The sequence below is a fragment of the Microtus oregoni genome, unplaced genomic scaffold, assembly GCF_018167655.1.
Source record: "Microtus oregoni isolate MIOR12 unplaced genomic scaffold, Mior012 000098F_ref0000018, whole genome shotgun sequence".
Classification (NCBI taxonomy): Eukaryota; Metazoa; Chordata; class Mammalia; order Rodentia; family Cricetidae; genus Microtus; species Microtus oregoni.
Window position 1 is genome coordinate 3,139,707 of NW_024544711.1, and position 14,480 is coordinate 3,154,186.

The following is a 14,480-nucleotide window of genomic DNA, read 5'->3' on the forward strand; positions in this document are numbered from 1 at the left end:
TTCCCTGTCCTCCACGCCCCCTCAAGCTCTCATTGGCTCAGAGAGCAACCCCGCCTCTCAAGGAGGTACCCATTGCACGTGCGCGAGCCCCTGGGGGGCACGCAAGCTAAACCCTGTGTGTGTGGGTGGAGCTCCATCGCCAGAGGTGTGGGTGGGGCAGAGTCCGGGCAGGATGGACACTGTGCCCACAGTGTGGGTGTCCTTTAACCAGTGGGTTTCTGACGGGACCGTCGCTCTTTCATACCAGTTACTAGAATGGTTTGAATGTTTCAGGGCCTGAAGAGGAAGGTAGGATTAGGCATCACGGACACAGACAGGCTAAGTTAGCGGTGGAGACATTTATTGGACTTTTTGGCGATAGGTTATAGGGAGACATCTGTTCATCTGGTGTGTGGCTCTGCAATGAAGCCACCTCAGGTCCATACAGGAGTTTAGGAGGCAGAACCTTGATTAATCCACCTACACTGTTCCTCTCCATCCCGACAAGGAAAATGTAGTACCTGGACTTTTTTTTTTTGCCAGTGATTACCAATATTAAAGTATTAATAAAAACAAGAAGCCTCTGTTCTGACTACCCTTCAGTCTTCTGCTGGATCAGAGACGTGCAAACTGTTTAAATATATGTGCAGTTTTGTTTTAGTTCAAACAAGGTCAACCATGCTTCCTCTGGAAGTTTGCCCAGTTCAGCAGATAGAGGGGGGCTGATCTGTTCTTCTTCTGATCTCCTCCACAAGGTCTTCTCTTCGGACATCCACCTGGCCAGGATGGAGGGAGAAGGTATGAGCATCCTCCGCTCAGCTATTCACTGAGTGCCTACTTTTAGTTATCAGGGTTGGCTCACTGGGACATAAACCCAATTAGATACGCCAGGGTAGATAATGCCCCCAGTAAAACGGTGCATGTGGACTCTGGAGATCTTAAAGCATTTGATGCCCCCATGTCCTTTATCGTCCTGCTTGCCCCCTTACCTCTTCTCTGCTCGTCACGGACCGCAGCTTGACGACGCCATCCTTGAGCTCCTGCTCGCCAATGATGGCCACCAGCGGGATGCCCGCGTCCTCACAGTACTGCAGCTGGTTCAGTAACTTTGGGTTCTTCTTGTAGAGCAGCTCGGCCTGCAAATGACCCAAGAAGAAAACAAAGGCTTCTGTGTTCTCAGGGGGAAACTTCGGGGTGGGGGCGCAGCAGGAAGAATGATTGGCCTTATTTGAACCAAAACAAAACTGCACACGTACTTAAACAGTTTGCACTTGCTTAGCTCCATCTCAGGAGTAACAGGAGAGGCACCATGTGGACTTCTATGAGTCTGTGCCTAGTACTCCCACGTTTGCTACCACCCTGGGGACTGCTTCCTGTACCTTGATCCCAGCATCCCACAGCTCGGAGACAAGCTTCAGTCTCTCCTCCAGCAGCTTCTTCTGTGCAGATGCCACGAGCACCTGGGTCTCTGTGGTCCGAACCTTTTCCTCTAAAGCCTGGGGAGAGGCAGGCAAGAGCAGAGCGGGACTAAGCGATCAAGGAACAACAGGAAGGGCTGTAGTTAGGATCCCGAGAGACTAAGTCCAGTTCTGTGAGCTCAACTAGGGCAGGGTCCCAGCCTTCTCATCTACCAGAGGGTGTAAGAAATGAACTGACTTGTATGACTTGTCAGAATAAATAATGAACAAAAAGCTGGGTACATCTATAATTCTAGTACTTGGGAGGTGAAGACAGAAGGATCAGGCCTTCAAGGCTCGCCTTGAATATGTGAGTTTGAGGCTAGTGTGTCTCCAAAAAACCAAACAAAAAACACCTCCAAACCCAACCAACCCACCAAACAAAACAAATAAGCGGGTTGGAGAGATGGCTCAGCAGTTAAGAGCACTGGCTGCTCTTCCAGAGAACCTGAGTCTGTCTGATTTCCAGCACCCACATGGCAGTTTACAGCTGTTTACAATTCTAGTCCCAAGGGATCTGATGCCCTTTTCTGGCCTCTGTGGGCACCAGGCACAGACAAACAAGTAGGCAAAACACCCATACACAAAAAATTAAAAAAAAAATTTACAGAACAAAACACCAAAACACAACAACAAAAAGGAATAAATACTCCAGGGTAGCAGTACAGTAAAGCTAAAATTCCTTTCCATCTAGGTTAGGGGCCACAACACAGTCACAAGGGAGAACGGTGAGACCACCTCAAACCAGCACTGGCGTCTAGTCTTCACCATCTACTCCATCTGAGACTAGGTATGTGTGGATGCAGAACAAGGCTACTCCTGCCCCTCAACTTTTTCTGGAAAACTATCCACCCCCCCGTTTTTTTTGAGACAGGGTTTCTCTGTGTAACAGCCCTGGCTGTCTTGGAACTAGCTCTGTAGACCAGGCTGGCCTCGAACTCACAGAGCTCTGCCTGCCTCTGCCTCCAAGTGCTGGGATTAAGGGCGTGCACCACCACCCGGCTAGAAACTGTTTTCAAAGTTACAACATAAGCTGCCTACTAGAATAATGACCTCAAGTAGGCAGCATGGATGGTGTCATCCTAGAGGTAAAAAAATCAGCAATAGTGGGAAAGTTACTAGAACATCCCTGAAAATCAAATGCAATGAGCCATTTAAGAGTACCAGCAACAAAAGGGAGCATCCTTGGAGTTACTCCAGGCCCCAGGGAGTCAGAACAGCCATTGGAGCAAGCCCAGGGCCTCAGACATGTTTTCCACTGAGAGGCAGCATTAGAACGGTTAACACAACACTGAACTATCTGGATCACACTCTGACTCTCCTACTTACAAGTATCACGACCTTGAGCAAATTATCTGATTGCTTATCTGAAGAAGAAAAAGTGTCTAGCTGAAAACGCACCAAGCATGTAGGCCCAGTACATGGCGGTGCATCTTAGATACCCCAGCCTCGATTTTTGATAGCTCTGATTCAGGGGAGAAAGAATAAAGATCCACAAAACTATCCTAGAAGCCAGGCCCGATGGCTTAACCTAGCCCAGCTATTCAGAGGCTGAGCCAGGAGGATTCAAGGCCCACCTGGGCTACACAGAGTTCAAAGCCACCCTGGGTAACCTAATGAGACACTGTCTCAAATTAAGTGAAAAACAGCATAGTGCTAACAGTGCTTGCCTAGAGTGCACAAGGCCCAGGTTCAATTTCCAGAATCATAAAACATATATAAGGACACACATGAAGATGGTCCATAACCATCCATCTCTTCTGCATTTCTCAAAGGTGCCTGCCCAAAGCAGCACCTGTTCCTAAAAGATCAAAGGTAGCCTGGGTACCATTACCCGCCCTTCGGCGTTCTACCCACCCCCTGGACTTACCTCTAATCTTTGCTCTACAATGGAGAAGATTCGCTCTACTCCAATACTGAGCCCAACGCATGGCACCTTACGCCCTTTGGGGTCAAACATGCCCACTAGCCCATCGTAGCGCCCTCCAGCAGCTACACTGCCCACACCCAGGGGCTCTTCCCCAGCCTGGGCTGGCATCTGTAGCAGCACCGCCTCATAGATGACCCCAGTATAGTAGTCCAGGCCTCGAGCAAGGCTCAGGTCAAAGGAGATCTGTGGAGGTAAGGTCATGGTCAGTACCAGACTAGGGTCAGGGACCCTAAGCCATAGCGTCGGCTAGGGCTCCTGTCTCCAATCCAACTTACCTTGTCATCAATGCCAAACAGGGTCAGATATTCAAACAGCAGCTTTAGGTCTCCCAAGCCCTCCAAGGCCTGTTTGTTTTGGGAGAGTTTAGGATCCTGGAGCAACTGCTCCACCAGAGACACCCCACCTGAGGAAACAAATTTGTAGGTCAGACTGACAAGAAAAAAAAAGCAGGCCTGCCTTTTGGGTGCAGTACATGTACACACGTGTGCACACACACACACGAACAACACACCCCTTCACACACACACACCCACACACACCCCTTCACACGTACACACGAACAACACACCCCTTCACACACGTACACACGAACAACACACCCCTTCACACACACACACACCCCTTCACACACACACACCCACGAACAACACACCCCTTCACACACACACCCCCACACACCCCTTCACACGTACACACGAACAACACACCCCTTCACACACACGTACACATGAACAACACACCCCTTCACATACACACACACAACACAACCCTTCACACACACCCCTTCACACACACACCCCTTCACACGTACACACGAACAACACACCCCTTCACACACACCCCTTCACACACACCCCTTCACACGTACACACACACACATGAACAACACACTCCTTCACACACACACACCCACGAACAACACACCCCTTCACACACACACACCCACACACACCCCTTCACATGTACACACCCACACACACCCCTTCACACGTACACACGAACAACACACCCCTTCACACACACACACACACACACACACACACACACACACACGTTTCAACTTTAGGATTGAGGGCAGTGACGTGGCTGTTAGGTTCCTTTCTCACCATGCTGCTGGACATAGTCCCCAATGCGATCAGCCACTTCCGGTGCAAGGCCCTTCTCTCCTACCATCTCATTCTTCACTTCCTCCCAGGACACCTGGGCAGACAACAACAGTCAGAGGCCACTACACAACTTCTCTACCACAGAATGAGTGTGGGCCCGTTCAAGAAGCAATCTGAGAGCAAAGCTGCCCTTCAGCCTACATGCTGGGGCCAGAACTCCTCCAGGGAGTACAGAGGCAGCTACCTCTTCCTCTTACACTTTCTCATCGCTTAAAACAGGGTAGGATCTAGAGAGAGTCAGGTGCGCGGGTGTTACCTTGTCTAGTTTGTCCACTGAGGAGCAGATGGTACGGAACTTGCTGTCAGGAACACCACAGACAGCAAACATCCCATCTAGGATGCGCCTGTCATTTACCTGTGAGGAGCAAGGTATGGGGAGGAAGAAACCTGCTCATTTTGCACAATTCCCAATCGTCGGTATCCCACTGGCTACTGATCGCTGAGGGGCCAGGCCCCCCAGTCCCACCCAGCCCTGACCTTGACCAGGAAATTGCCTATCTGAAGTGAACTCAGGATCTCACACATGATTTTCAGACACTCCGCATCAGGAATCATGGGGTCGAACTGGCCAGCAATGTCAAAATCCTGTCAGGAAACAGAGAGGGAGAGGGTGGCATGTGAGACTCCTGAAACCTGTGCTGTCTGCACTGAAGCACAGGCCTCCCCTTCATTTTCTGTTTCATCTAGAAGACTTGACAACAGCACACATTGAATTTCCTCATCCTCTGTTGTGACTGTAAAACTGTTGTTTAATATAAAAAACCTGGAGCTAGGGATGTAGCTCAGTGGTAGAACAACTGCCTAGTGTCCCAGTGTGTACAGTCCCCAGCACTAAAATATACACCCCCATACCCCAAACCCCAGATTTGACTGTCTTATTCATTTTCACTAAACCATTATGAGGGCTACCCGAAAATATCACAGAAATTTAAGAGCATTTTCGAGGTCATCCAGTTTGTTCAGGACACCATAGCGTTCGGGAGATCCTATTAGAGAGGGCCTGAGTTACCCATCATGCTCCATGGTTTTCCGACACTCACACACTGATAGAACTCGCGATAACGGCCTCTGGTCATAGCAGGGTTGTCCCGGCGATACACCTTTGCTATGTGGTAGCGTTTAATGTTGGTGAGTTTATTCATTGCCAGATACCGAGCAAAAGGGACCTGAGGACAGAGTGTTAAGGAAAAGAGCCTCCTGTGGCTGCTGGGAATTATCATCACCCACAGAAGCTGGGGTCTAACCCTGCCTGTATAGATAAAACCCCTGTCTGGAAGAGTTACAGCGCTTCTAACTGTCAGAAGATTAACTGTAACCACAAAAGGCAGCTGAGTAGGAAAGGCAGGCGGTGAGGACTCCTGCCTTTCCCTTTCACTCGTGTCTCTCTGGACTATGCTGACTAGGGGAGAGAAGGGGACATGGCAGGTTAGACACCAGAGGAAAAGGCCATGTGAATTCCTAACTAGATGACTGGCAGAGTGGCTTGGTGTGGTGGTCTGAATGAATCTGGCCACACAGGCTTGTGTTTTTCCATGCTTAGTCCCCAGCTGAGGAACTGTTTGGGAGGATTAGGTAGTTAGGAGGAGGTGTGTCACGGGATTCAGCTCGGAAGTTTCAAAGGTGCTCTCGTGCTTTCTGTTTGCTGCACGTGGAGCAGGATGTAAAGCTCTCAGCTTTCTCCAGCACCATGCCTGCCTTTGTGCTGCCATGCTCCCTGGCGTGATGATCATGGACTAACCCTCTGAACTGTAAGCAAGCCCCTGATTAAATGGCTTTCGTTTATAAGAGTTGCCATGGCCACGGTGCCCCTCCACAGCAAAGAACACTAACTAAGACACTTGGAGATAAAGGAAATACTGGCCAATTACAGAAAGTTCTTCCCACTGGGAAGGTAGGGGAGAGCTATTCTTCAAGACAGGTTTCTCTGTGTAACATCCCTAGTTGTCCTGGAACTCTCTCTGTAGATCAGGCTGGCCTTGAACTCAGTGAGATCCACTTGTCTCTACCTCCCCAGTGCTGGGATTAAAAGCCTGCACCACTGCTTCCCAGCTCAGGAAAAGTTATTCTTGAGCCAGGAGACTGTTGTAAAACTAGGAACAGGGCCCTGACAGAAAGATGAAGATTTCTAAGGCTATATTCCGCTGAGCCAAAGTCCTTTATCTTGGTTTAAAGAAATAAATTATAAATGGTTTCATATGTAATCTTACCTATGCCTGCTTGCTGTCCCTAAACCCAAGTTCAGCCCCAGTCAGTGAGTGCGAATTCGTCCAAAGTCTTAAGAACCCAGTGCAGAAGGATACAGTGAGGTCATAACGAAGAGACAGCAGCTCCCCGCCCTGGTCCTTCAGGTCATAGATGAGCTTTGAGTCTTCTCCGTACTTCCCAGTCAGTGTTTCCTGGAGAAACCAAGAAGCAATGTGATCACAATAATAAACTACATTTGAACTTTGCTTTCGAGCTTGTACAGGGTCTTACTATGTATCCCTGACTGGCCTTGAGCTTCCAGGGATCTGTCTGCCTCTACCTCCTGAATGCTGGGATTAAAGGCTTGAGCCACCATGCCTGGATAGAAATAAGTTGATTATCATTATTGCTATGTGATGCTAGGGATCGAACCTAGGCTTTGTACTTGGTGGGCAATCACTGGGCTGTATTCCCAGCCCTTAAAAGACCATTATGAACACAAAAACTTACTATTCTAACATGATTAATCTCAACTCTATAGTCTTATAATTCCTCTGCTATTTATCATAATGCTTACAAGTCTGACATAGTTACAATAAGAAAGTAGTAATAGGGGCTGGAGAAATGGCTCAGCGGTTAAGAGCACTGCCTGCTCTTCCAAAGGTCCTGAGTTCAATTCCCAGCAACCACATGTAATGAGATCTGGTGCCCTCTTCTGGCCTGCAGGCTTACATGCAGTCAGAATACTGACAATACTGTACAAATAATAAATAAATCTAAAAAAAAAAAAAAAAGTAGTAATAGGCACACCTTTTATCCCAGGACCCAGAAGGTACAGGCAGGTAGATCTCTGTGAATTCAAGGCCTGCCTGGTCTACATAGAAAGACCCTGTTTCAAAAAGACAAAACAAAACGAAAATAAAAGGGAGTCACAGTTTTGTGTTGATATTCTGCTTTTTTTTTTTTTTCTATTTTGTGGCAAAGCTATTACTTTTTCCCCCCATTCGTTTTTTTGAGACAGGGTTTCTCTATGTAGCCCTGGCTGTCCTGAAACTCACTCTGTAGACCAGGGTGGCCTTGAACTCACAGAGATCTGCCTGCTTCTGCCTCCTAATTGCTGGGATAAAAGGTGTGTGCCACCCCTAGCCCCTGAAAGTATTACTTTTAATTTACTTTTTAAAAAAATAAATCGTTTATTTATATTGTGTGCGCTCATGGGCCATGACTTGCATATGGAGGGTGGGTAATTGTGAGAGTTGGTTCTCTTCTTCCATCTTGTAAATTCTCAAGATTAAACTCATCAGGCTTGATAGTAAATGTCTTTTCCCAAGCTGAGCCACCTTAGTCATTTCTAAGGTATTATTATTGAAATAATAAAAAATGTATTTTATGTGTATGAATGCTTTGTCTATGTGTGTGTGTCCATCAAGGCATGTCTGGTGCCCATGGCGGTCAGAAGAGAGTGTTGGATCCCCTAGAACTAGAGTTACAGATGGATGTGAGTCACCACATGGATGTCGGGAACTGCACCCAGTTCCTCTGCACAAGCAACAGGTGCTCTAACTGCTGAGCTACCTCTCCAGTCCTGATAAAGTAGTTAGGAATTCGTATTGATCTTGCAGAAGACCTAAGTTTGATTCACAGCACCCGTGTCAGTCAGCTCCATGGGCATCCTACATGTCTGACCTCCTTGGGTACATGTACACACATTCCTGTACGACACATAATAAAAATAAATCTAACCCTCCCCATCGTTGAAAGGTAAATAAATAAAAAAGGTGTATAATTTTCCAGTGAGACTTGGGGCAGTGAGCTACACCTGTAACTATGGCACTAGGAAGGCAGAAGCACCAGGCTTCTGGTTCAAGGCCAGCCTGGGTTCAATGAGACCATCTTAGAACAGCAGTGCAAAGATTTGTTTGCTAACATTGTCCTATTATGCTTATGTAGCTCCAATTAAAATACATTTCCAAAATAAGTCAACAGGAATATCTGTGCACACAGCTTTCTGGTTTTGAAGATAAGCTTGTAGGAATGCATTATCAGGTCAGCAAACACAGATGCTTTTATAACGTCTGAGAGCTGAACAATGTCAGAAACCAAAATAGAACTTCAGGATGTTACAGCCGTCTCTGCCCTGCGATGTCTTCAACTGGTTATAACACAGCCCTCTGACCAAACTGGCCATGCTTTCAAAGCTTGAAAATCATCCGTGTGTGAACTCAAACATTTGTGCTCTAGTGTTGACACAGACGGAACTCTGTCGGCCCCATTCATGTGTTACAATTCTAACCTTTGTAACCTTAGACTCCTTCATTGTCCTCTTTGGTCTTCACAAGCCCACAGGTCCACTGTTCAGTTTCCCCTTACCCATCTCTCACCTTCAGTTCAAATACAGGTGTATCAATCACTTCTGCTCCGTGGCGCTTGAAGCAGCGGATGATGACATCAAACACCTTCTCCCGGACTGCCATCTGCCGGGGACTGTAGTCTCTTGTGCCCTTGGGAGTCAAAATCAAAACAAGAATGACATTTAAAATAAAGAACAAGGGGCTGGAGAGATGGCTCAGCAGTTAAGAGCACTGACTGCTCTTCCAAAGGACCCGGGTTCAATTCCCAGCACCCTCATGGCAGCTCACAACTGTCTGTAGCTCCAGTTCCAGGGGATCCAATACGCTCACACAGAAAGACATTCAGGCAAAACACCAACACACATAAAATAAATAAAAATAAAGAACAAGCCGGGCAATGGTGGCGCAGGCCTTTAATCCCAGCACTCGGGAGGCAGAGGCAGGCGGATCTCTGTGAGTTCGAGACCAGCCTGGTCTACAGAGCTAGTTCCAGGACAGGCTCCAAAGCCACAGAGAAACCCTGTCTCGAAAAACCAAAAAAAAAAAAAAAAAAAAAAAAAAAAAAAAAAAAGAACAATAAACTGCAGAACTATCCAGAGTCTAGCTCAGCAACAAGGAACACGAATGCTGCTGCAAGCGTGGGTTTTCCTACAGCCACCAAGCGGGAAGAGAGCTCAGAACAAGCCCTGTCAATCCCAGGAGTCACTGCCATCAGCTGGCTAGGTTCTGTTTCACAGAATACAGAACCAACGCAAGTTTTTGGAAAACTCAGGAATAACCACTTTTGCTTGTATAGCAGACAATATCTACCAGACAAACGTATTATCATTCAAAGTGGCTCAACAGGTTGAATTCTAAAATTTACACGCAATTTTTCAACATAAGTTTCTTTTACATTCTATTTAACCAAATTATTTCTGATAAAAAGCTCTAGCGAAACTGGGTTTGGTGGCACTTGGAAGCAGAGGAAGGTGGATCAGTGAATTCAAAGCCAGCTTGGGCCATAGCAATGAAACTGTTTCTTAAGAAGGAAAAAAAGTCCTAACTCAGGTTTGGCAGATACATTGTCTAGCTAAATTACAGGCTGTCAAGAAGTCAAGTTACTACCTGAGAGCACTCAGCAAGTCTGGAGTAGAGTCTGTCTCCCACCTAGGTCAGAGTTTTTAGTCTGGAACATTAGAGCCCGCTCCAAAACCTTTGGTGGACAAACCTTTTCACATTCTTAGCTACTGTCAACTCCAAGTGTATTCTATGTACATTTGCCACATTTGAAATTAAAAGTGCAAAAATTTATCAATATACCATTACAAATGAACACAAATAATATTTTGAGAGCATTAAAAAGTGCTTTTAATGATACATTGACCACATTTTTGCAACTCTTGTTTTCAACCTTATTTTTCATGCACATATGTTCATGCATCACTTGTATGTCTGGTGCCCATGGAGGCCAGAAGAGGATGTCAGATCCTTTGGAATTAGAGTTACAGGTGGTTGTCAGTCACCAGGTGGGTGCTCGGAATCTAATCCAGATGCTCTGGAAGAGCAGCCAGTGCTCTTAAAGCTGAGCCTTCTCTCCAGCCCCATTTCTGCAAATCTTTAATGTTTTTCTTAATAAAACTCAGCCAAGTTTCCTATGTGCTTTTTGTATTAAATACCAAAAAAAAACACAACAACCCTGAAACAAACAAACAAAAAAAACCCCAAAACCCTCCATCTCGAAAAACAACAACAACAACAAACCCTACTAGTGTATCTTATATGTTGAATGGCTCTTTTGCTCATGTATGATTTTATGACATCTACACTGGTCATCTACAAAACACTGGCTTATTGGAAAGTTATAGAGATCTTAATATTGACATTATTTAACACTCAGAAAATAATTTATTGGGCTGGAGAGATGGCTCAGTGGTTAAGAGCACTGACTGCTCTTCCAGAGGTCCTGAGTTCAATTCCCAGCAACCACATGGTGGCTCACAGCCATCTATAATGAGACCTGGCGCCCCCTTCTGGCATGCGGGTACACATGGAAGGCTGTACACATAATAAATAAATCAAAAAAAAATTAAAAAAAAAGGAAAATAATTTATTAACGCCACCAGGTATCTCACCAGGAAAATGTAAGTATTGAGAAGTTGTCAAACTCAGGGTAAGAGATAAGTTTTCCAAATTTTTTTTTGTTTTGTTTTGTCTTTTTGGAGACAGGGTTCCTCTGTAGCTTTGGAGCCTGTCCTGGAACTAGCTCTTGTAGACCAGGCTGGCCTGGAACTCACAGAGATCCGCCTGCCTCTGCCTCCCAAGTGCTGGGATTAAAGGCCTGCACTACTACCACCTGGCCATATTCTAAACATATTATATTTAGATGACAATGTCCATTTAATTCATAATAGCTCTCTTGTTCTTCCTTTTTTCTTCTTCTGTGGTGTCTGATTTGGACCCCAGGCCTTCTCACACTGAGCCACACTCTTATTCCTGCCCCTCCATGTTATTTACTTAAGAAACTGGATTAATTTGTCCTAAAAAGTTTTTCACATTCTGGACTCAGTCAGCAATATCACTGATTCGACATTTAGCCTGCTCTCCACTTTGCACTGCCCCACCTTGGTCTGCAGGCCTAATTAGATTCCCGGGTGGTACCCTGGGTTTTTTATTGTGTCACACCAACAAGATTACTCTTGCTGCTTCTGCTTTACTGAATTTTCCACCCCATTCAACAGTCTGAGACATTACTGACCATTATTTCTGTAATGCCATGTGTGAGGGCATCCTTGGAGGCCAGCTGGAGTTACAACAGCTGCTATATGTGGGTGCTGAGGACCTAACTCAGATCTAGAAAAACAATAAGCACCCTTAATATTGCACCATCTCCCAGTCCCCATTTCACTGAGATTTTAAACGCCTCTTCACCCTTTGAAAAAAAAAATTGTGTGGGATGGGTGTGGTGGTACATGCCTGTAATTCCAGTACCTGTTAGGTGGAGACCTAAGGATCAGAATTTCAAAACTAACCTCTGCTATATAGCAAGTCTGAGGCTAGCCAGACTTGGTGTTTTGTTTTGTTTTTAAAAGACTATGCAAAGGGGGCTGGAGAGATGGCTCAGCGGTTAAGAGCATTGCCTGCTCTTCCAAAGGTCCTGAGTTCAATTCCCAGCAACCACATGGTGGCTCACAACCATTTATGATGAGGTCTGGTGCCCTCTTCTGACCTTCAGGGTTACACGCAGAAAGAATATTGTATACTAAATAAATAAAAAATATATATATTAAAAAAAAGACTATGCAGAAAGGCACAGCTTGATGAACCTGGCTTAAAGAGAATTAATCCTACCATCCAACTCTATCCTACCTCTGCCTTTTGGGCACAAGGTTTTCCTATCTTACTATGTCATCCCCACTGGCCTGGAACTTGTACCCCAGTCTGTCCTAACTTTGGTTCCTAGCATCTAGGTTGGGCAGCCTATAACTGCTGTAACTCCAGCTGCTCCCTCACACACAGACACACACATACACACACACACAACCAGAGCTATGTAGAGATACCCTATCTCAATAAAATAAGACCTCAAAGAAATGATGACCAATAACTATTAAGATCATTGAATAAAGTAAAAAATAGGGAATCTGTGGTAGATTAGTCCCTCTTCACTTAAACCTAATGATCTGTCTTAATATCACTAAAACTCACAAAGATCTGCCTGTCTCTGCTTCCTGGGTCCTGGGATTAAAGATGTACACCACAACAGATGGCTTCTCTTTGGAAATCAACTTAAAATACATTCATTAAATATAATTTTGTTTCCAGGCACCCAGTCTTAGCTTCTGGCAAATAAACTTCATGAATAACTACCAGAAGTTGTTGCACAGAGCAGGAGAGATGGCTCAGCAGGTAAGCACTCTTGATGCTCTTCTAGAGCACATTAGCATGGCTCACAACTGCCTGTAACTCCAGCTCCAGGGAATCTGACACCCTCTCCTGGCCTCTGCAGGCACCCATACTCTCGTGTATACACACCCCAAAGTGAAAATTCAAAGTCTGTGCAATGGGAACTAAGTATCAAGTGCCAAGGGAACCCAATGAAGGTGTGGAGTTCTGTTTACAGAACTTACAGAATAGCATCTGAACTGAAGCCCCGAGCCTGAGTTTCTCTGACTTTGTTTCTATTTGAACAGGTCTTCTTCTAGTTCCTAGGAAGTATCAAAGTTCTTTTCTGCATCAGGGTGTCCATACTCTACTGAGCCTGTCATCCTAACAGTCTTTCCCTGGCTATCTCCTACCCACTTGAGAGGTCCATTAGTATATCACCCCCTTGGTGTGACTTCTCAGATTCCCCAGCTCCCCCTTATTTTTCTCAGAACATCTCTGTAAGTTTCTCTCTTTTTTTTAAAGTTTCTTTATAATTTTTATACATTGTGTGTATGTGTGTGTGTGTGTGTGTGTGTGCATGAGAGAGAGAGAGAGAGAGAGAGACAGAGATAGAGTGCGCGCTGGAGTTACAGACAGCTGTGAGCCACCCGATATAGGTGCAGGGCATCAAACTTGGATTCTCTGCATACTCTTATCTGCTGAACCATCTCTCAAGCCCTAATTTTCTTCATATCACCAGTCATATTTTGTAATTGCATATCCCTGTGTGGAATTATTTGTCTTAAATCTCTGTCTCAGTGGGATATAAGCATCACAAAGACAGGCATATCCAGTATGGTATATTCAGTGTACAATACCGCACACTAGTCTTACTCGGGGAATAGGTAATGAATGGAAGGACTGGCAATTAGCAGGCTGACTCCCCTGAGCAGCTCTGTTTCTGTCATCACCGAATGACTCAGGTTGCGATCAATCCAGCGTGGTGCCTACACCAACTACTTACTCCTTTGCAGTACTTCAGACTGATCAGGACCTCCCTTTGAGGCCTCTCACAGGAATAGCTTACCTTCGGGGTTTTGAGCACAAACTTCTGTTTGCCTTCATCATGACCCAGCTGTGCCTTCAGTTTTAGGAGTTTCGCCACCTCCTCCTCGATCTGGGAGAGAAAAACACCGCTGAACTATCCATTTGTCCCTCCCTTCCCATGCACTCGATACTCCTACCCTCGCTTCTCTCGGGATCCACCCTGGCTACCTTCTTTCTCACTCAGCCCCTTTCATTCTACCAGCCTACTCTCTTCATTCACATGCGTATCCTCCGGCCAGACCACCCTCTATGTCCTTCTGGTTTGCCGGGCCCCTCTCCTTCCATCTGAGTCGCACCTGCTCAGCGGAGGCTTTCTGCTGCTTGAGGCCCCGCACATGCTCTCCCTGGAGTCGCACCAGCTCCTCCAGCGCAGCACGATCAGCCATCCTGGCCGCTCACCGGAACCGACTGCTGCCTAACCCGCCTGGGTAGACTTAGCCTAGCTTCGGATGACTTCCGG

General features: G+C 46.1%; 1 protein-coding gene across 1 annotated transcript; it reads right to left on the reverse strand.

Moving 5' to 3' along the window:
* Nucleotides 1-323: 323 nt before the first annotated feature.
* On the reverse strand, nt 324-14,471 carry LOC121442940 (histidine--tRNA ligase, cytoplasmic). The gene is made up of 13 exons (XM_041644581.1): nt 14,317-14,471; nt 14,001-14,090; nt 9,098-9,217; nt 6,833-6,928; nt 5,573-5,698; nt 5,010-5,117; nt 4,789-4,887; nt 4,473-4,566; nt 3,642-3,769; nt 3,307-3,549; nt 1,359-1,475; nt 969-1,115; nt 324-755 (listed from the first exon to the last, which is right to left on the reverse strand). The coding sequence occupies exons 1-13, from the start codon at nt 14,404-14,406 to the stop codon at nt 684-686; spliced, it is 1,530 nt and encodes a 509-aa protein (XP_041500515.1). The 5' UTR covers nt 14,407-14,471; the 3' UTR covers nt 324-683.
* Nucleotides 14,472-14,480: the final 9 nt, after the last annotated feature.